This window comes from Parasteatoda tepidariorum, chromosome 9 (assembly GCF_043381705.1).
Source record: "Parasteatoda tepidariorum isolate YZ-2023 chromosome 9, CAS_Ptep_4.0, whole genome shotgun sequence".
NCBI classification, from domain to species: Eukaryota; Metazoa; Arthropoda; class Arachnida; order Araneae; family Theridiidae; genus Parasteatoda; species Parasteatoda tepidariorum.
Window position 1 is genome coordinate 83,706,791 of NC_092212.1, and position 24,992 is coordinate 83,731,782.

The 24,992-nt window shown below is 30.5% G+C and overlaps 1 protein-coding gene across 1 annotated transcript in view; it reads right to left on the reverse strand.

Annotated features, from left to right (window-relative positions):
* LOC107442998 (ras-related protein Rab-37) overlaps window positions 1-24,992 on the reverse strand; it is a 138,876-nt gene that overhangs the window by 65,774 nt on the left and 48,110 nt on the right. The window contains exon 2 of the mRNA XM_043051742.2: window positions 24,828-24,938. Within this exon, the coding sequence (XP_042907676.1) occupies window positions 24,828-24,938 (111 nt within the window). The remainder of the gene's footprint in view (window positions 1-24,827; window positions 24,939-24,992) is intronic.

Sequence of the window (24,992 nt, forward strand, 5' to 3'; positions counted from 1 at the left end):
TTTCAAACTGTTCCAGCGTAATGAATTTTCATTCTATTGACCTGAGAATTTAATGCTATATATTTATGAATATTATTAACATTTTGTTGGAAAAGTTTTTTGAATTAAGTGAATAGTATTTTTTTTATACATGATATTTTATAGAGGTATCATGATTTTTTCCTAAAAATGTAGGTTTTTTACTGTTTTTTTAATGTTATTTGTTTCTATAATAAAAAATAAAAAAAGTACTTCCAACAATTTTTTCAATATTACCTAATATGTAATATTTTAAAAGAATTTTGTCATTTTGACAAAATTTCAGACGCGAGGAGTAATATAAAAAAACATAAAAAATTGAAAAATTTAAATTTTTTAATTTCTTAAATTTTGAAATATTTTTTTGAAATTTTGTATAAAAGTTGTTTTTAGCAATATAAATGTATCCTGAAAATTTCAAGCAAATCCCTTTATAATTTCAAAAAAAAAAAAAAATTTGAAAGCCCTTTGTCGCCCTTACTTAATGTTTAATTAAGTATTCTATAAATAAATTAAATCACTATCAATTCTTTGTTTGTGAATGAACTGTAACGTATTTACACACATAAATATTTACAAATAAGATTTTTTTAATTAATATATTAATGAATGATACACGAATATATTAATAAATGATAATGAACGATATTAATGAATGATTTGCCGCTGTAATTGCTTTTTCTTCTTGCTGCTGTGATATTTTTTTTATTTTCTCTTCGTTTTTCGTTGACATACTGCACATCTAAGGGTTGTTTTTCTTTTTAATTTTTTTCTGTGTTTTTTCATCTTCTAGAAAAGAAATTAATGTATATATTAAATAAATTATAGCACTACAAGTCCAAAAACACATATTATTTAAAATTTCTAGTCTTAGAAAAAGTTGATTGTTAGGTTTCGTTTAATTTTAAACTCGGTATTTACATTTTATGCTAATTTTATAAGTATTTGAACAACAGTTTCAATGATTATTTTTCTTATTCCTTCTTTATTTAATTTTTGTAAAAATAGTCAAGAAATCTGCTTATAGTAATATATTTATTTTAAAAAAAAACGCTTTAAAATATCAAAATGTATAGTTAAAAAAATTACTAAAGTTTATAATTTTTTTAATTTTAAGAAAATTTTCACCCTTTATTTTTCTAATTAACAAAAATATTTTCCTGAAGAAGCAACAACTTATCAACACGAACTGAATTAATAAGCAATTGTACGCAATGCCACATGCTGGAATGAGGCTAATTTTGATTTATTAACTGGGGTTCACTCACCTGAATCAAAGGGTATACTGCCATGCAATTGAAAAATTAGCGTACGCCACAAAAAAATTTCATAATTTAGATTTTTATTTATTCTGCATCTTTGCAAGGTCAGCTACATATTGCCAAAAAAAAAAAAAAATTCATTTTATTAATATTTTGAAATTCGATTTTAGCATTAGCAACCGAAGGAAAATAGTTGTCAAGTCAATTCTCCCGGAATCAATCCTGAAGTAATTAAATTGTTTTTTCAATTACACTGCAGTATAGTTACTGTACTCGTTTACATATTTTCCAGCATATAATTTTTTTTATAATTTTGCTTAAATTACGTTTTTGCATTTCAGTTTAAAATGATAGTGCGGTGTTACTTAAAATTACGTTTGTCACCCAAAAAAAAAAGAAAAAATCTGTCACTCCCGAAAAAGTAACGTCTCACCCCCTCCGACAGTTCAATAACTTTAATTAAAATATTTAAAACTTTTTTTTTCTCGTTTCTGTCATTCAGAGCATTTTAACTATTTTTGAATATAAAGTATCAAATCTCAAAACTATTTTTTCTCTGAAGATGTAAATGTAACTCTTAGGGGAGGGGGGACAATAATTAAGAGAAAAATTAAATATGCTTACCTTTTGAAACGAAGATTAGAGAACACTTTCCTGAGGTCAAAAAATCTCCATAACTTCTGCCAGTTTATATATATAGATATATATATATATACTATATATATATATATCACTGTGAATGTTCAAAATAAAGAGGATGTCGCCTTTCACCGGTGAATGTCAACAATCACATAGTCGCTATGGTGAATGTCCGAAATATTTGTTATTTCCGATTTGAAATTTATTTTATTTTTTTAGTAACTGTTGAGGATAGAATAGGAGAAGCATCAGTGTTCGGAGAACCGGTTAAATGCATACTGATCAGTGGCACTTAACCTAAAAAGAGCCCTGATGTAGGGCATACCGGGCAATGGCACTTAACTAGATCTAGTTTATATTTCGGATATTCACCAAAGCGACTTTGTTTGTCAAGATTCACGGGTGGAAGTCAACAACCACCCATTTCTGTCACTCACAGTAACCTATATAAATACATAAATTCTTACATAAAAATTGAAAATGACGTTTCGGTTTTACGTAAATGCACCGGTGACGTAAATGATGCGTAACAATAACGTACTCATTTATGAACAATAAAAAGTGTAAGGTTATATCTACGTAAAATACACGAACTTGTTTATGTATATTTTAACGTAAATTTTCCGTTGGTAAGATGTAAAATAAGAGGTAAAATATTTAAATAAAAAGAGGTAAAATATTTGCAAAATAAATGAATATGCTTACGAAAATGAATTAATTTTCCATTTTACCGTGTTTTTCTGAATAATTCAATGTTTTTGTTCCAAGTAAATTTTACGATTGTTTACTAAAATTTAAACGTGAAATATACGTATTTAGGACGTAAAAATGCTGGCTCTCTGCTACATGGGATGGCTCTTTTTAGCATGTCAAATTTCAACCCAGTAGATGATTTTCAACAGTATTTTTCTTAATAAGTATATTTCAACAGTATTTTTCTTAATTATTCTGGAAATAATAATGTAACGTTAATTTCTTTTTATTCCATTGTAATCCTTGCACGTTTTTCTTCCCATCTTAGCAGTTTACATTTTCTGTCTCATAGTTCTTGAGAAGCTAAACAAAATGTAACGTTAAAGTAAACATCCAAACTGTTTTTACGATATTTTAATATATAGAGAATAGGGAGATTTCGCACTTTTATGTAAGTCTCCGTAAAACTGAAGTAACTGCGCATTCTCGCATTTATTTTAGATGCTACGTATCTTTACGTTATGTTGGCGTGATTTACACTACAAAGACAAAGCTACAAGTACGCTGTTTATAGCTGTTATATGTTTTCTGTTTTAGCCTACCTTCGAACTAAAAACATGGATATGGAATGCAAAGGTGAAGAAATGCAATGATGAAATTCAGAAATGAATCCCATGATCTTACAACAGCTTGATCGTTCAATAAAAAAATAATTTTATTGGTGTCCAATTAATTGGTGTAACATTATGGTTGTCTAATTGCGCTAATTCTGTAAGAAACTAGAGTTATTTTCGCTATTTCAAAATTACAAATTATATTTATTTTAACTATACAATTTAGTTAAAAAAAAGTAAAATAATCAATAGAAGCTCCACAATATTTTTTTAAAAATAATAATAGTAATTATAATAATAAACTGCATTCTTTATCGCTGAATTCATCAAAATATATGATCTATTAAATTTTTCTGCTCACAGAGCCACCGTTTTGTGTTGAGCAAGCACCTTGAATCGTTTGCCACAGCTTTAAAGAAATAGTAAATTATATTATAATCCATTGTAAATGTTCGTCTTGATTTTGTGGTCAAAGTTAAAATGATATTCCACTACGTTAGCGTTTTTAAACTACCGGAGTTCTGCAAATTCTCTTATTTTCACTTACATAAGTTCGATACTCTTATTTTCACTTACATAAGTTCGATACGTATTCATGAGCGCATGCGCATTTTAGCATAACTAAAGCCTACTTACTGGTAGCGCGCATGCGCAATTACTTGAACTCTTAGACGACAGCTTACGGAAGCTCAAGAAAATTTGCGAAATCTCCTTATTATCGTTCGTTAAAATATATATAAAAAAATTATCTTAAAGAAATATTAAGAATAAAAAAACGCCTTAAATTAAGTCTATTGTTTATAGAACATCAGTCAAACTATAAATATCTGATATGATCTATATATATTTTATATGAAAACAAAAAGAAAAAAAAGAATCGAAAAAGCTTTGAAGATAAGCCCTTTTCAAAATTTGCAATTCTAAAACTATCTTGCTTTGTATTCTTCTGTTACAAAAATTTAAACTGTTGGCATAAAAAATAATGACATTACAAATTCTTTTTTAATTAAAAAAAGATTTTAATCCTTCCATTCGCTGTACTAAAAATGTACAAGCTTAATTCGATCATCGGGTTTTACGTATCGATAAATAACTAAATTTAACAAAGCTCCGAGGTAAAATTAATTTCCCCGAGACCCTTTTTAGAATATTTCCGCGATAAATTGAAGCCGACGCTTGTCTGCTCTCAGCCAAGTCAAACATGACAAGTTCTGCTTTGACTCAAGTTTGCTCAAGTTATTTAAAGTCAAGCGAAATGTCATTTGATTTATAATTTTAATCTATTTTGAAGTAATATTAAGTAGACTAATGCATTCTAGTAGAGAAACTTCTAGAAAAGACCCCTGCTTTCAAAATGCTGACAAAATTAATCCGCTTTTTGACTTAAGGATCAAAGGTAAAGAAAGACATCAATAAATAATGCTTACATAATAAATTAAAGGGAGCTTTTTTTTCGTTATTGTTGAAGGAGCACATGGCATTTTTTTTAATGAGAAATATTTTAAAATTAGGTTTGAACACTATGTTACAGATGACTAGTGTCAAGTTATAAATACCGATGAATCTCATTTTATTCGAAAAATTACTATTATAATTGTTACGGTGAATGACCGAAATTAATAGAATGTCGACTTTCACTGGTGAATGTCAGCAATCGCATAGTCATTTGGGTGAATGTCCGAAATATTTGTTATATCCGATTTGATATTAATTTACTCTTTGATATTATATTTATTCGATATTTTAATATCTGCTGAGGATAGCTTAGGAGAAACATCAGTGTTCGGAGTACCGGTTAAATGCGTACTGGGCAGTGGCACTTAACCCTTAAAAACAATGATGTAGGGCATACCGGGCAAATGTATACCAGGCAGTGGCACTTAACCCTCAAAAACAATGATGTAGAGCAGGGGCAGCCAAACTTTTTTGATCATCGACCCCTACATAATTTCTCGAAATCTCCATCGACCCCCATAAAAGTAATTTTCTGTTAATTAAAATAAAACTCTATTAGATNGATCTATCGACAAAGACTACTCACTTCTGCCTAGCTTATGCTCTCTCTGGTTATTTCAGTTTCCGTTTTTAAAAGCGCTATATGTTGAGCCACCTCAGCTAGATTTGGCATGTGACATTTTTAACTGCAATCATTGGTCGATTTTCTAGCTTTGCCATTCGGGGAGTTGTAATGAGGCTTTTTTTTGTCGCCGTGTAAGAGAAATATATATATATATATATAGATTAGGTTTGAACACAATGTTACAGATGACTAGTGTCAAGTTATAAATACCGATGAATCTCATTTTACTAGAAAAATTACTATTATAATTGTTACGGTGAATGACCGAAATCAATAGAATGTCGACTTTCACTGGTGAATGTCAGCAATCGCATAGTCACTTGGGTGAATGTCCGAAATATTTGTTATATCCGATTTGATATTAATTTACTCTGATATAATATTTATTCGATATTTTAATATCTGCTGAGGATAGCTTAAGAGAAACATCAGTGTTCGGAGTACCGGTTAAATGCGTACTGGGCAGTGGTACTTAACCCTTAAAAAACAATGATGTAGAGCATACCGGGCAAATGTATACCAGACAGTGGCACTTAACTAAACATAGTAAATGTATTTCGGACATTCACCGAAGTGACTATGTGTTTGTCAACATTCACCGGTGGAAGTCAACAACCACCAATTTCGGTCAATCACAGTAACATAATTCGAAAAGTAAGATTTTTAACCAACGTTTTGCACAAAAGGCAGTTTTGCTTATTTTCATTATTTGGCTTCTTTTTTATAAAAAGAATTATGTTTAAATTTGTTTTACAGTTACTCAGTGTTTGTTAAGTTAAAAATTTCATTGTAATAACATAATTTAAAGAATTTACCGTTAAAAACAAAAATATAATCTTTACTAAAGATTGTCAAAAATGACTTTTTTTTAAAAATTAATTTCATTACTTGAGGCCTGGCAGCCTGAGTGATAGCGCTCCCGTTCCACAGGTTCGGGGTTCTAACCCCTGACCGGTAAAGGCCTTCAGTGGCTCAATAAAATGAGTACGGAGCATGCATAGGGACTAAACATTCCGCATACAGCTGACCACACGACCGTAACATCCACTCTCTCACCCCAGAGGAGTCGAAGGTCGAGAAAACTGGGACGGACACAGTAGACTTTGGCCCTCCATGGGCTGTCACGCCACTTAGTTTTCTTAAATTTTCATTATCTGACATATAAGTAAGAAATAGGTTTCAAATTGGGTTTACAATTATGCACAACCCTTGCTGATTACTGTTGTAAGGTACTTTATCTTATTAAAATGACTTCATTTAGTTATTATTTTTTTAAAAAAAGTACTGTCAATAGTATGGAAAGTACGAGTTTCAATTAAAATTGTAATTATTTTCATTATCATTGCAATTTTAAAACAAATATGTTAATATTAGGTTTATACACAGTATTTGCAGATCCCCGATTTAAAAATTATAATTTAGACAAAAATACTTTGATCAATTAAAAACGGAACAGCATTAAAAATAATGGAAAATGAGAAATTTAACCAAATGACACTATATAGAATGGCACATTTAAGTTATTTCGACTATTGGGCATTTTTGATTGAAACATGTTAAAATAAAGCTTATTAGGATGTGTTTTTTTTTACCGATGTGTTGTTCTTCCCAAAATTCCAGGGCGATTTTTAGTTTTGACATCAAAACTTCATCCCCTTCAAAAACTTTTTTTTTCTTGAGGAGAAAACATTTTTTTGTAGTTTCAAAAATAAAAATAAAGACTTGTGTAATAGTTTTACATAAAGAACATACACTGAAAATTTCAAGAAAATCAAAAGTGTCAAGTATCCGATTTTTTCTGAAGGGCATTTCCTGCAGAGTTTTAGATAAAGAATTTAAAAAGTAAAAATTTTTAAAAAAAAATATGTATTTCTAAAATTGCTTTACGAAACAAAAAATCTTTTCTCATAGATTAAAATTAGTCAACTTTTGTTTATTTTTAAAGCAAGGTTTCTGTATAAAAGCATTAAGGTTAATTTCTTTTAATTGTTTTATTTATCAATTAATTAAATGAAAGATAAGCAGTATGACGTAATTCGCAATTCATTATGCTAGAATTCTTTCAGTATGATAGAATTCATTTCGCATTCAATTTATTTTATGTGTTCTCTATGCATTTTTTATATGACTTAAGTTTTATTTACAGAAAAAGAAAACAGCAACACATAAAACAGAATTGAAAAAACCCAACAATTATTGGCTAACAAGACTTCATTCAACAATTGATAATGAAAATTAAATGAAAGGAAAAATAATATGTAACAAAAAGAAAACAGCAACACATAAAACAGAATTGAAAAAAACCCAACAATTATTGGTGAACAAGACTTCATTCAACAACTGATAATGAAAATTAAATGAAAGGAAAAATAATATGTAACAAAAAGAAAACAGCAACACATAAAACAGAATTGAAAAAACCCAACAATTATTGGCTAACAAGACTTCATTCAACAATTGATAATGAAAATTAAATGAAAGGAAAAATAATATGTAACAAAAAGAAAACAGCAACACATAAAACAGAATTGAAAAAACCCAACAATTATTGGCTAACAAGACTTCATTCAACAATTGATAATGAAAATTAAATGAAAGGAAAAATAATATGTAACAAAAAGAAAACAGCAACACATAAAACAGAATTGAAAAAACCCAACAATTATTGGCTAACAAGACTTCATTCAACAATTGATAATGAAAATTAAATGAAAGGAAAAATAATATGTAACAAAAAGAAAACAGCAACACATAAAACAGAATTGAAAAAACCCAACAATTATTGGCTAACAAGACTTCATTCAACAATTGATAATGAAAATTAAATGAAAGGAAAAATAATATGTAACAAAAAGAAAACAGCAACACATAAAACAGAATTGAAAAAACCCAACAATTATTGGCTAACAAGACTTCATTCAACAATTGATAATGAAAATTAAATGAAAGGAAAAATAATATGTAACAAAAAGAAAACAGCAACACATAAAACAGAATTGAAAAAACCCAACAATTATTGGCTAACAAGACTTCATTCAACAATTGATAATGAAAATTAAATGAAAGGAAAAATAATATGTAACAAAAAGAAAACAGCAACACATAAAACAGAATTGAAAAAACCCAACAATTATTGGCTAACAAGACTTCATTCAACAATTGATAATGAAAATTAAATGAAAGGAAAAATAATATGTAACAAAAAGAAAACAGCAACACATAAAACAGAATTGAAAAAACCCAACAATTATTGGCTAACAAGACTTCATTCAACAATTGATAATGAAAATTAAATGAAAGGAAAAATAATATGTAACAAAAAGAAAACAGCAACACATAAAACAGAATTGAAAAAACCCAACAATTATTGGCTAACAAGACTTCATTCAACAATTGATAATGAAAATTAAATGAAAGGAAAAATAATATGTAACAAAAAGAAAACAGCAACACATAAAACAGAATTGAAAAAACCCAACAATTATTGGCTAACAAGACTTCATTCAACAATTGATAATGAAAATTAAATGAAAGGAAAAATAATATGTAACAAAAAGAAAACAGCAACACATAAAACAGAATTGAAAAAACCCAACAATTATTGGCTAACAAGACTTCATTCAACAATTGATAATGAAAATTAAATGAAAGGAAAAATAATATGTAACAAAAAGAAAACAGCAACACATAAAACAGAATTGAAAAAACCCAACAATTATTGGCTAACAAGACTTCATTCAACAATTGATAATGAAAATTAAATGAAAGGAAAAATAATATGTAACAAAAAGAAAACAGCAACACATAAAACAGAATTGAAAAAACCCAACAATTATTGGCTAACAAGACTTCATTCAACAATTGATAATGAAAATTAAATGAAAGGAAAAATAATATGTAACAAAAAGAAAACAGCAACACATAAAACAGAATTGAAAAAACCCAACAATTATTGGCTAACAAGACTTCATTCAACAATTGATAATGAAAATTAAATGAAAGGAAAAATAATATGTAACAAAAAGAAAACAGCAACACATAAAACAGAATTGAAAAAACCCAACAATTATTGGCTAACAAGACTTCATTCAACAATTGATAATGAAAATTAAATGAAAGGAAAAATAATATGTAACAAAAAGAAAACAGCAACACATAAAACAGAATTGAAAAAACCCAACAATTATTGGCTAACAAGACTTCATTCAACAATTGATAATGAAAATTAAATGAAAGGAAAAATAATATGTAACAAAAAGAAAACAGCAACACATAAAACAGAATTGAAAAAACCCAACAATTATTGGCTAACAAGACTTCATTCAACAATTGATAATGAAAATTAAATGAAAGGAAAAATAATATGTAACAAAAAGAAAACAGCAACACATAAAACAGAATTGAAAAAACCCAACAATTATTGGCTAACAAGACTTCATTCAACAATTGATAATGAAAATTAAATGAAAGGAAAAATAATATGTAACAAAAAGAAAACAGCAACACATAAAACAGAATTGAAAAAACCCAACAATTATTGGCTAACAAGACTTCATTCAACAATTGATAATGAAAATTAAATGAAAGGAAAAATAATATGTAACAAAAAGAAAACAGCAACACATAAAACAGAATTGAAAAAACCCAACAATTATTGGCTAACAAGACTTCATTCAACAATTGATAATGAAAATTAAATGAAAGGAAAAATAATATGTAACAAAAAGAAAACAGCAACACATAAAACAGAATTGAAAAAACCCAACAATTATTGGCTAACAAGACTTCATTCAACAATTGATAATGAAAATTAAATGAAAGGAAAAATAATATGTAACAAAAAGAAAACAGCAACACATAAAACAGAATTGAAAAAACCCAACAATTATTGGCTAACAAGACTTCATTCAACAATTGATAATGAAAATTAAATGAAAGGAAAAATAATATGTAACAAAAAGAAAACAGCAACACATAAAACAGAATTGAAAAAACCCAACAATTATTGGCTAACAAGACTTCATTCAACAATTGATAATGAAAATTAAATGAAAGGAAAAATAATATGTAACAAAAAGAAAACAGCAACACATAAAACAGAATTGAAAAAACCCAACAATTATTGGCTAACAAGACTTCATTCAACAATTGATAATGAAAATTAAATGAAAGGAAAAATAATATGTAACAAAAAGAAAACAGCAACACATAAAACAGAATTGAAAAAACCCAACAATTATTGGCTAACAAGACTTCATTCAACAATTGATAATGAAAATTAAATGAAAGGAAAAATAATATGTAACAAAAAGAAAACAGCAACACATAAAACAGAATTGAAAAAACCCAACAATTATTGGCTAACAAGACTTCATTCAACAATTGATAATGAAAATTAAATGAAAGGAAAAATAATATGTAACAAAAAGAAAACAGCAACACATAAAACAGAATTGAAAAAACCCAACAATTATTGGCTAACAAGACTTCATTCAACAATTGATAATGAAAATTAAATGAAAGGAAAAATAATATGTAACAAAAAGAAAACAGCAACACATAAAACAGAATTGAAAAAACCCAACAATTATTGGCTAACAAGACTTCATTCAACAATTGATAATGAAAATTAAATGAAAGGAAAAATAATATGTAACAAAAAGAAAACAGCAACACATAAAACAGAATTGAAAAAACCCAACAATTATTGGCTAACAAGACTTCATTCAANACAGAATTGATAAAACCCCAACAATTATTGGCTAGCAAGACATCGGTCAACAATTGATAACAAAATTATATGAAAGGAAAAATAATAAATAACAAAGAAAGAAAGAAAGAAGCCACACATAAAACAGAATTGATAAAACCCCAACAATTATTGGCTAGCAAGACATCGGTCAACAATTGATAACGAAAATTATATGAAAGGAAAAATAATAAATAACATAAAAAGAAAGAAAGAAGCAACACATAAAACAGAATCGATAAAACCCACAATTATTGGCTAACAAGACGTCGTTCAACAACTGATTATGAAAATTGAGTGAAAGGAAAAATAATAAACAATTATATAGATCAGTAATACATAATACATAATATAATAATACATAATATAGATCAGTTTACTTATGAATAAGTGGATTTATCAGCATTCATTCGAATATCCTTATTATGAGTAAAGAGTCTAATCTATCGTGGCGTGTTGTTGACGAATTAATTTAGCAGTTGACATATTTACAGATAGAGGGCTCTGTACATTATGTCACGCCAAAATGCATTATGCTTGTTACGTCAAGTGGTTAAAACGAGTTGAAGCACATATGAATTCCCAACAGGTACCTTTGAAACAGCTCTTTGTGAAATTCCATTTTAAAGCCATATATATCTTGAGATGAGAACTTTAATGGCTTCCGTTAAACATAATGCAGTTAAGAATAGGTGATAAGGCACTAAACGTGATAAGTAACTGCTTGAGATTCCCATACACTTTAGGTTTTGGATTTTCTTTAAAAATGGTCTAAAATCTTTATAACTAATTAGTTAGATATTTAACTAGTTAGACATGTATATTAATATAGCAAAAATGGCACGCAACTCACACGACGCACAAACAAAGAATAACAAAACCTCAAGAAGAGAAGTTCCAGCATTTATACACGAAGATCTTGCCAAAAGTTAGATTATTGGGTAGCAAAAAATTTACACAATACAACATTAAAAAAGGACAACTAACAGGGCAAGTTTGCTGTATAAGATTTCGTGCCATAGCGCAAAAGGTAGCCGGTCTATGCTCTTAAATTAAAAAAGTACCACAAAGTTTAGATACCGAACAAAAAATAATTAAAGAACTTATTTCGTAAAGAGTACAAAAAAACTTATGAGCCCAGACGAGTACAGTACAGAAGTTACAGTACAGCTGTTTGAAAAATATAAAAACTTTTTTTGTGTATCATAACTTTTGACGATTCGAATTCGGTTTAATATCGAGTTTAAGTAGCATTTATTTACGTAGCACCAAGCTTGAATGAAATTGCGTTTGAATAAGATGAAATTAAAAAGAAGAAACAAACAAAACTAGAAATACTCTTGAGCCATCTCGAGAAATCCTCCGACTGAATGTCAGATATTGCATGCAGCTATTTTTAATGGGAGAGAGTTGAGGTATTTCATTTACGTCGCACTAGAGCTGCACAATGGGCTATTGGCGACGGTCTGGGAAACATCCCCGAGGATGATCCGAAAACACGCCATCGCAATTTTGAATCTATGCAGAGGGGATGCCTCCCCTGCTTTGATAGCCCGACGACCTGCGCGTGAAGTCGAGCAGTTTAATGAGGACCAATACCGCGCAACCTCGGTTCCTACGCAGGCTGATCAAAGTAGTCACCCACCCGCTTACTGACCGCAGCCAGTCACTCTGACTTCGGTGTTCTACTGGGAACCGTGTCTTTGCGATCAGTCCACTGCGGGACAGAAGAGAGTTGAAGAAATCGCATGACTTTCTCAAACAATACTTTTCGTACACTTTAATGGTATACTTTTCGAGACCACTATTCAAAGTGAATTATCTCGCATCCGCATTAAAAGTCTATCGACTGTAGGAGTTCTCGTGAAGGCTACACAGTAGGTTTCCTCCGGTATCAATAGTGTTTACCAGAAGGTGAAACTCTAAAGCTGTGCTAATGCTTTGGGATGCTAGAATGTTTAACAGAATTACGTTACGAGAGAAAAAAAAAATGCTCAATCCGGGCTAGCAGATCTCGGGGGTCCTGGTCTCTACGAAGCTACTTGGGATTCCTCCAAAAGAGTCAGTTAATATGTATGATTTTTAATAACAACAAAAGATAACTTTCTAGTCACTTATAGATAAGCTGTTAGATTTTATTTTATTTTATAACCGTCGTTGAACATCTGACTCAATTTTATGGGTTTACGACTATTAATGTTCAACTCAGTAGCCTTGTCATTTTGAACCCAATCCAGAAGACAAGGGAACTCCTGGATCGAGTATTGGGAGAAATTTGCCTCCGTGGAGGACTTTTTAATGGAACTAACCCGGATTTGCGTTACATGGAGAGGTAGACAACGAGACCCTCCGACGGTTTGTCCGACGGCAAGGGGACTCTAACCCATGATCTGTCTACCACTGAGGATATTTCACGTCAGCACTGTGGTTCGGTGCCAGCCGGATGCTGAATTCGTAACGATTGGGATTTGAACCCAATTTCGTTCGATTTACACTTTTTTCGTTTAATAAGCTTCTTCGAGAGCCTTAAAGGTTCGTTTCGGAGGTAGGTCAAACACTGTAGATCCTTCGGGGAAGGTTTGGGAGGTTCAACTTTACACTAGTTTGTAAATAAGTATGCATTTATTGGAAAATATGTTTGTATGAGCCGTCAAGGCTTATCTGTACCGATTGTAAAGTATATTTAATAAAAGTTACATTTGTCATTGTTGTAAAACACATTTACGTTAAATTGAAAATACGAGCGTAGAAAAATTCTTAAATTTATTTACATATTCAAGTAATACACTGATAATAAACTATTGTTGTAAAAAACTCAATTATTTCTAAGAAGTAGACAAACGTATTATTTTAAAATAAACAATTTCTACTTACAGTGAAATCTGAAACATTTGTCAAAAAGGAAAGAAATCAACTCGTTAAAAGTATTTTTTTCGATATCAAAAATTTTGAGAAACATGCGATTCTTCGATATTTTACTCTGAGGTTTTAGTCTAGCGTTTCTCAAATTTCTTTCCGACAAAAAATACTAAAAGCAGTACGAAGTATCAAAACCCACTTCCACCAGTTTCTAAAGATGCGCTTCAAAGCCTTTATTTTTTCTTAGACATTATTTTTTGAGAGTTTTTTTTTTAAAGCTACAAAAAAGGCTTTTGCTTGAAATAAATAAACTAAAACAGTTGACGTGAACGACGCGAAAAGGAGATATATTTTTTCTGAATCTCTGTTAAGCAAACATTAAAATGTCAGCCGGTGTACATTTTTAAAACAAAGCCATTGTAACCAACACTTGCATGCAGCGTTTTTCCATACAATTGAAGGACACATTGTGTAGTAATAATAGGTCAGATTTTTTTTTTTAACGGTTAAGAAATTCATTTTTAAAGGAAAATATATTTTGAAGGTTTTGTTTTTGTGTATATTCCTGTTACGTCAATCAATATTAAATTATTAATTCATTATTTATTTTTAATTCATTGCTAAGTTAATTGATAATAAATATATAAAACTATTGGGCCCGGGATAACCTGGTTCAGGGTGCCTAGCCTAATCTTTCAACAAAAATAAGCACATTTTAAGAACTTTTCAAGCACTCAAAAATATTTTTAAGCACTACATACATTAACAAAGTGCTAAATTTTCAGAGACTTTATATGATCGTGATAAAATAACTAGTTTCTGACAAAGAATTCTTTTCGTGATTATATTAGCCACCCTAAAAAGATCGAGAGATTTGTCGGTTTGATTTCAGAGGGTGGAAAATAAAGCTTGAAATTGAGAATATCTTGCAAAATGCAGCAGAGTTGCACATAGGAGTGCAAGAATCTCACCAAACCTAGCTCAGTATATGCACATGCGGACCCGCAAGTGTTACATCAAACACGTAAAGTGATTGGCGCTTTCATTCGCTATAGACTGACGGTACGCCGAATTGCATTGTGTTTGAATGAATTGTAAAAACGTTGAATAGAACAATGTGAAAACCAATGTAAAGAAGAAAAAAAACTCATTTTCGAAAAAGGAAAATGAAGAAATATCTAAAAACACTCAATAAAAAAAGCACCTTTAAGAGCTTTTAAAAAACAAAAATTGAAAATAAGCACCTTTAAGCACTTTTTAAAAATGCTACGCACCATGTGGTTGGTAAGCCGTTGAGCCTATGTCCAAGGGTGTGTGAGTTCGATCCCCACCGGCCGAAGACTTCCCACGTGGTAAATGGTGACTGGTGCACATTAAATATGTCAGGTCACAAAGTCCTCCTTGTTCCCGTAACAAACCTCTGGGGGTACTGAATCGGAAGTTGATCGTTCTCTGGTTCAGGTCAAAATTACGATTTGTGGATGAATGAATGGGTCTGCCCTATAACCGGCTGTGACGTATGTGTGTGGCAGAAGTCGAATTCTTTGCCATAGATGGCGCTACTGGAAAAGAAGAATAAGCGCACTCCCTTTGCCTTAACGGCATATAGCAACAATAGCACAAAATTATTTCCGTGTAAAAATATCCTTGAACTAATGGGTTTTAAGCTTTTTGTTTTGATTCAAGCACTTAGTTCTGGAGAGAAATGTGAAATAACATTCCTTGTTGACGTTGCGATTACGCAGTCCCTTTGAAACAATGTTCATAAAATTTAAATGTAACTATTACTTTTAAAATACTTCAAAAGCACTTTTTCCCAGATAAAATTATAACCATTTAAAGTAGTATTGAAAAATTTTTAAGCTCTGACGTTTGATTTACAGAAATAAACGTAAATACTAAAACAATACAGATAAACGTTCTGGCGGTTATTAAATAATAAAAAAAAAACTTAATATATTTTACGATAATTTTTAAGCTGGTGAGCTATATAGCTTTTAAGAAAATAAAATTATAAGCTGCTAAAGTTAGAAATTCCTTCAGTCTCTTTTCAATATATTTTAAATCACAAACGGCAAAACTTACTTCCTTTTTGGCAAAAGTGGAAGCCTTGATGGTAAGACTTATGACTATCATGATAGTAAGACTGTCATGTAAGACGAATGTCACACAAATAATATCGAAAACACACATAAATTTTTTTTTCCTTTAGCAAAACCAGCTTCACTTAGTAAAGTAACGTTTGTATGTAACACATAAAAAATTATGGCCTCTTGGTTATTGTTACATATAATGATATGTATAAATAANGAATGTCACACAAATAATATCGAAAACACACATAAATTTTTTTTTCCTTTAGCAAAACCAGCTTCACTAAGTAAAGTAACGTTTGTATGTAACACATAAAAAATTATGGCTTCTTGGTTATTGTTACATATAATGATATGTATAAATAAAAATGACCATGTATGTAACGTCTGAAAAAGTCTATGGTCAAATTTTATATGAAACTTTTTAGAAGGCTTTTCTTGCAAGAAGGATTGTTAGATATCCAAACTAACTGTTTTGAATTTTTTTTTATAAGAGATGGCGCCACAAGATCTTTCTAATCAAGAAAGATTGTTTTATATAATTATTTTTTTTTCTTTTCAGTTTTTCATAACAGATAACGCCACATGATCTTTCTAATAGAGAAAGATTGCTTAATTACTTTTTTCCCCTTTCAGTTAGCTCGCAATGGTTCGTAGATGAGCTATGTTATGTGACGGCCGACAAAAATTCCATCCCTCATTTATTATTCAAAGAATAATAGAATCATAATTGTTCCATAAATGATGCTGTTGTGATCAATTAAAAAATTGATGGATAAAATTCGGTTAGATTTTGATATTTCCTTCGTTGTGCTTAGTTGTTACTGTTTCGTTTTCCTTCATCGTGTTTGATTCTTGAAATTTTTCATGATTTACTATTATTTAATTTTTTCATACGTTTATTAACATTCATTCCACTAATAAAATTAACTTTTATTTGGCTTTCGACATACAGCAGAACAGCAACAAGATCCAGAATAAGTTCTGCATATAATCAGAACGGATATACATGAAGACATAAAAAGATTTTATCCTAAAGACCAACCATTAAAATTAAGAATAACATGCTAGATTTGAAAAAGGGGAAAGAACATCTTCCAACTAGATGAAATACGGAAGTTCAACAAGAAACTATTAATTTTAATATTTGAAGAATAGAGACAGGTAAATTTTCCCGAAGTTATTGAGGTCCATATTCAGAAGTATAAACTATTTCCGTTTCATTAAATCAGATTGCCATTTTATTTAATAGCGTGTGGTATTCTGAAGAAATATCTGATATCTGAAACAGATGTGAAGGTTAAACGTATTAGAATTGAACTAAAGGCAAAAAGATTTTAATACTGGTAGAAAAAGAGTGGCAAAAAATGCTCCTGTTCCATTTAATGCCGGATTTTTTAGAAAACGAGCTTTCTAAATAAGAGTAACTCACAAAAATTTTCAACACATTTGAATCGACTTATTTGATTTGTTAATATATTGTTTTATTTTGATATTTTCGCGTGTTTCCATGTTTGACCTTTCCCGCATTTGGTGCAGAGGTTTGCCCGGTGGATCGTAGAGGTTTTGATGGTCTCCCCTAAAGGTTTTCTGCAATACAAAGTCTATAGAAAAAAATCCTAAAAGTGGTCGTAAATAATAGTAGTCTCTCCTGGAGGTTTCACTGTATAAAGTTTTAAAGATTCAAAACTAAACACACAATACTTATTTTTAAAATCTACAAAGTCGCTACGTATGGATACTAATTTTGAAGTCCATCAATATGAGTTATTGGTTCAATTTTCAATCGATGAAAAAAAAATTATTTTTATCATGAACGATAATATTTATAAAAGATTCCCTGTATCTTTTCGTTCGGACTGCAAGCAACACTAAAATGAAACTTTTAGTTAATACAGTAGATTTATATAGTTTATAATTTATAGTATTAATTTTGCTTGTATATGAATTGTTATTGCATTGACTGCAACGTTGGCTAAATCGGAACAAACTCGGTGCTGAACAATGAAACCACCAGGAAAGACCACTTACATGCAGCGACCACCTCTATTTATGACCACTATTGAGAAGCACGGAATTCTTTCCTTACACTTTGTGTTGAAGAAAACCTTCAGGAGAGATCATTAAAACCTCTCCCAGTGACCTAGCAATTATCTGCACCAAATGCGGAAAAACTCAAAAAAGGAAACATGAAAAATATCAAAACAGAATTTAATAAAACAAATAAGTAGAATAAAATCTGTTCAAAATATTTGTGTGAGACTTTTATTCAAAGAGCTCTTTTTGACGATACAACCTTATGTTGCAGTTTGAGTGCTCTAAAAGCTTGAGTCTAAAGACGATGCTATCAATGATTTATATTTACTGTAGAAAATTAAATTGAAAATAAGTTATTTCAGAAAAAACTAAGCTTCCAAGTTTTGAAAGCTAAGCATCCAAGTTTTGAAACTTCCAAGTTTTGAAAGCTAAGTAATCTTTATGATATAAAATTAAATGCAACCGACAGGCCTGTGTAGGGGTTAGGGAACTGCCTTTGCATCAGAAAGGTTCTGGGTTCGAATCCCGGGCAAGGCATGGATGTTCTTTCCTTCTCTGTACTATCTGTCCTTACTGTGGGGGCAACGTTGGCCCACCTAATAGGGTGCCCCTGAAAAAGTGGCCAACAAATCTGCCCTTCAGGTGGCCTGTCATTATCTAGGTGGGCATTGCAAAAAAAAAATTAAATGCAAACTTAAACAAAAAACATAGCATATAATGTTTTATATTTTTTGCTTTTTTTATAACATTTGCAACTAAAATTTTCAACGTGAAAAACACACGGATATGAAAAACTTTTGATGCATTAATTCTAGTGAAAATATGCAACTAGTTTTGTTCTGTCGTATTTAGAATAAAACGCTATAACACAGAATTTCCAAACTAAATCTATTGCAGCATCATTTTTAAATTTAAAAATCGAGTTTCAAAAGCAAAATTTAATGCTAAACAAACAAATAAGATGTGCTAAAAAACGCCGTCAGACATATTAAAACTAACTTTTTCACAGAGAACTCGCTTTTCCAACACATAGAATCAATATTTATCACCATCTTCAAAGAGATTTAATTGAAATAGAGGCGAGTTGAGAAGATTTTAAGAATTTCGAAAACTTCTGAATGGTGTAAAGCATCTCAAACAAAAATTAAGAAATATATATTTTTAAAGGATATACTTTAATATTCTTCCTGGGCAACATAAATTCATCTCCAAGAAGGAATAAACGCACCGTAATGACTTGTTTTTGAAAATGGCGTTTAATTAACGCATCGATTGTAGTTTTAAAATAAGTTTTGCAGTTTATAACGAACTAATAGCTAATGAATTTGTGTCCAGACTTAATAATCTTGAGAGTTAAATCACTTAATAAAACTAATGGAAGGATTAAATTCAATGCGTTAATGGTTTATTGACAACATTTAATCAGAATTGGCAAATTCCATGGCTTTTTGGAAGATTTTTCTCATAGATTTAAAATAGTAGCAAAATATATTCTATGTATGATAATTAGTTTGAAAACTTTGATTTAATGGGATTTTGACCACAACTCCAGATTAAACGATACCAAATATTTTATAAAAGATCTAATAATAATGTTTGGATGTTAAAGTTGGGAATTTTAGAAAAAATAGATGAAATGGATTCTACTCCGTTACGGACCAACAAAAAATCGCTTGATTATATTGACATATAAAAATATCAAAGATTATGTGAATGTTTTAAGTTATCAATGCTGTGTTGACAGAAATGAACAATATTTTGACCAAATTATTAGACTCATTAAAAGATTCTATATAAAATCTTAACTATCAGGTGATACTATACAGCTTTATTGTTTTCAGGCGACTAAAACACGTTAGCACTTGTTTACGTTCGTTGGTTATCAGTTGGTTAACATTGTAATTCAATACGTTAAAAATAAATACAAATAGGAAGTATATAAGAAATCTCCTGAATAAAAACTCATTACATGTATGTTTAAATATAAAAGTATAAAGCATAAACTCGTGCTAAACATGTAATTATTAAGAAACTACAGTGCGTCTAATAATTTGATCTAATTATTATAATGTACTAATATCATAAATATTCTATATTTATATAATATATCATTTAATTTATCCAATGGTTGAATTTATATTATACATAGTCTACTTTAAACAATTGATACACGAACGTAAATAAGTGCAAACCGGTTTCATTCGCGGAAAAACAAAAAAGTTGTATAGTATCACCTGATAATTAAGATTTTACATTAAATCTTATAGTGCATAAAATAATATGGCCAAGAATAGTATAAGAATTCTTACGTTAGAATTCTCATGCAGATACATTGTCATTTTTCTATTTAAGAAAAAAGTTCCTACTAATATTAACGTCCATTTACTACCATCGTTATACGATTTTAAGAACATTGAAAACAATGCTTTAATGCAAGAAAGTTTTAATGATGCAGGTCAGAGATACAGACCAGTAAGGGAAGTTGATACTACTCGGAAATCAATATTAGTGTTCATTAGGGAGAATAAATTAAAGGTGTTCGTTAGGGTTTGGTGATTAAGTTGTAGTGACGATTAGTGTAGTTGGCGACACACACGAAGACCAATGAAAGGTCTTCACAAAGAATTGGAGATCAGGAATACAAATCTGTAATTGCAGATGTGAAGCAAAGTTAATGGTCTAAGATTTCTTAGCAATATTCTTCATAGATGGCGCTAGCTTTGATTTAGATTTCACATAGAATTGGAGATCAGGAATACAAGTCTGTAATTGCAGATGTGAAGCAAATTTAATGGTCTAAGACTTCTTAGCAATATTCCTAATAGATGGCACTAGCTTTGATTTAGATTCCACATAGAATTGGAGATCAGGAATACAAATCTGTAATTGCAGATGTGAAGCAAATTTAATGGTCTAAGATTTCTTAGCAATATTCCTCATAGATGGCGCTAGCTTTGATTTAGACATCGCTGTTGGAAGCCACTGTTACTACATCTATATATTATCATTCAAATATCTCTTTTTTTTTAAAAAAAAAGAGGGAATGTAACTCAATTATTGAAGGACACTTTTAATTTACTCATTGATAAATCAATTCAAGAGACCGAACTTTTGATGAAACATTAGGAGAAAATAGCCTTCGTAGAGGGCTGTTTGATGGAGAATTAATAACCGTCGTTGAACAGCTGACCCAATTTTTGGGTTTACGACTACTAATGTTCAACTACGTAGCCTTGCAGTTTTGAACCCAATCCAGAAGACAAGGGAACTCCTGAATCAAGGGTTGGGAGAAATTTGCCTTCTTGGAGGACTTTTTCGATGGAAGTATCCCATACTTGGAGAGGAAGATCACGAGAACCTCCCATGGTTAGCTTGACGGCTAGGGGACTCTAACCCATGGTCCGTCTACCACTGAGGTCATTTCCTGTCAGCACTGTGGTCGATGCAAGCCGGATGAGGAATTCGTATCGGCTGGGATTCGAACCCGGCTCACCGCATTGGAAGATGAACGCTTTATCCCCTGAGCCACCAAAACTCGAAGTCTCCATAGTTTGAATTTAATGGTTCATCATTATTTAATAAATAGAAAAATCAATGGAAAATAATAAATTTACTGAAACTTCTTTAATTATGGCTTCGCGTAACACTTAAAAATAAACATCTCAAGGTGCTTGTTCTTAAGTTTTTATTTATAAGAAGCCGTTGAACTTTCGATTTAAATAAAAATTGCAGATTCTGTAAGAACTTGTAATCGAGCAAATAATCGCCGAAGGCAAACCAATCATTAAAGTTGCAATTGGGAGGCTATCAAAAATATAGCAATGCAAATATGGCAAAACATACCCGGATTTAGATCTTCAAATATACAATCAAAACCTTCCCTAAAGATATCTATGATTGGTTGAGAGTGTAGAAGCACAACACGTAATAAGCAAGTTTGTAAAGTTTAGTATTCTTTAAAATGTTTTTATTTCGATATAGAACATATTGCTCTCCCGATCTGGTAGACACTTATTGATTTAGTTGCTATATTTTGTTTTATTACAGTGCCGTTAAATTATTTCCGGCTTCCTGTTATTAGAGAAGTTAATTAAATACTTTACTGTATATTAAATACTGTAATCTCAAAAACCGGGTTTAATTACGTAGGAAAATAATTATGTCTAAATTTCGCGGAACTATGTCCTAACAGAAAACGTGTTAACTATTAAAATTCAAAAAATAAATCTCATTTAATTATCAAAATAAAATAAAAAATATTGCTAAAAGTGGATATTGATGAAATGGGTATTATCTAAGTTACATTAACTTTAAATATTAAAATTCTAATGAATTAGTAATGATTAAAATATTTTAAAAACACCATGAACAAGAGTGAGTCAAGAGGGCTCAGTCACTACACATGGATCCATCGAAAATTTACTCGCCAAGTGTTAAATTATTCTATAATTAACCTGCATCTTATTAACATTATTCGATTTATTAAGGTACTGTACATTTTTTTGTGAGTAGTTTTGTAGGTAGAGTGCAGGTAGGTGATACGTAAAAGTAGGTAATAGGAATTGAATAAGACTTTGAAGGGACAGTATCGAAGCTTTACACACGTTCTAGGAAAACAAACAATGTGTTAATCATATAATAATTATCACAACGTACCACTTGTACAGGTATGTATAGTTCTTGGAAATTACGTTTCCTTTCTAAGTAAAGTTTATTCATAGATACAATAACATTGTTAAATAAGTAATAGCTGTAATTAAATAATTAATAACAGCCGTAAGTAGTTTTGTAGGTAGAGTGCAGGCAGGTAATAGGTAAAAGTAGGTAATAGGAATAGAATAAGACTTTGAAGTGACAGTATCGAAGCTTTACACACGTTCTAGGAAAACAAACAATGTGTTAATCATATAATAATTATCACAGCGTACCACTTGTACAGGTATGTATAGTTCTTGGAAATTACGTTTCCTTTCTAAGTAAAGTTTATTCTTAGATACAATAACATTGTTAAATAAGTAATAGCTGTAATTAAATAATTAATAACAGCCGTAAGTAGTTTTGTAGGTAGAGTGCAGGCAGGTAATAGGTAAAAGTAAGTAATAGGAATAGAATAAGACTTTGAAGGGACAGTATCGAAGCTTTACACACGTTCTAGGAAAACAAACAATGTGTTAATCATATAATAATTATCACAACGTACCACTTGTACAGGTATGTATAGTTCTTGGAAATTACGTTTCCTTTCTAAGTAAAGTTTAGTCATAGATACAATAACATTGTTAAATAAGTAATAGCTGTAATTAAATAATTAATAACAGCCGTAAGTAGTTTTGTAGGTAGAGTGCAGGCAGGTAATAGGTTAAAGTAGGTAATAGGAATAGTCACACTATCAAAGCCTGGCATATGTTCTGGAAATTATGTTCTATTCATATAACGCAACCTATCAATTGCATGAAAATTTCTAGGAAATTACGTTGCAGTCATAGTTAAAGTTTATTCAATCCATAGACATGATTTATGACAATAACGCTTTATCCGTACCATTGACTTATGTTCTGAGACACGTTATAAGCTATATAATAGGGAGATTTCGCACTTTTACGTCAGCTTTCGTACGCAAGATTAAAGCAACTGCGCATGCTCGCGTTTATTTTAGATGCTACGTATCTCTACGTCACGTTGGCGTGATTTACGCTACAAAGGCAAAGCCACAAGCACGCTGTTTATAGTTGTTAAAAGTTGATTTTTGTTTAAGTTTACCTTCGAACTAAAAAAAACATGAGTATGGAATTCGAAGAAATGTATTGACGAAATTTAGAAATGAATCGTGTGATATTACAATTGGTTGATTCAATAAATAAATAATTTTATTGGTTTTTATTTAACATTATGTTTGTCCAATTGCACTAGTTCCATAAGAAACTAAAAACATTTCCCCTGTTTTGAAACTATAAATTCTATTTATTTTAACCATACAATTTAGTTGTTTAAAAATGATGTTCCATTACGTTAGATTCTTACAAACTCTCTTTTTTTCACTTACTAAGTAAGTTTGACATTTTTTTCACGGGAGCATGCGCATTTCACATTGTGCAGGCTCTCTTGAAGTGCGCATGCGCAGTGACTTGAAATCTTACGTACGGAAGCTAAAGCAAATTTGCGAAACCTCCCTAATAACAGTTTTGTACGCGATATTTTTTTGAGAAAAGTAACCTTAATCTGAAAATAACGTTAATTTGGAATCTACAGAATAGTAGCAACTTCATGATAGTCTACAAACGTTAACATGATAGTCGGAAACGTTACAATATTACGTTCAAAATTGTAATGACTTCAACAATTCTGTTCGTTCTCTGGTTATCATACAGGATTCGATGCTGAAGAATAGTGTGAAAAACGTTTTTCCCATGGCAACACCTACATTGGTAATGTTCTACAACTTTTTAACTCTATTTCCCAATTCTCATACCATTTTCAATGTAAAAATTTAACACCGTGGTTTCCTAGCAGATGGCGCTATAAGCAGTTACTATGCTTAGATAATACTTTTATAACTTTTGCTGCAGCCGTTTGAAAGTGAAGAGGATGAATACGGACTATCGAGCATATTACATACTGTCTCCGCAAAGAGTAACCCAACTTTTCTGATATTGAAGAAATAATCAAAGAGTGCAATAAAATAAAGTAAATCAAGCCAAGTAAAGCTTTATTTACCGTTTTATAAGAACAAATCTTACACCAGAATCTTAAGTAATAAAAAGAGCTATTGCTTCAATATCTCACCCGGTAGTCGATTCCAACCGTGGATATAAATACCCCGGACAGGAAAGCTCCATCTTTATATCTTACAAGCAGGCATGTCTTCCCAACTCCAGAATCGCCAACCAGCATCACCTGCAAAAGAAATAGCAAACATTACTCTTTGAGAAAGAAATTTGTGGCAACACT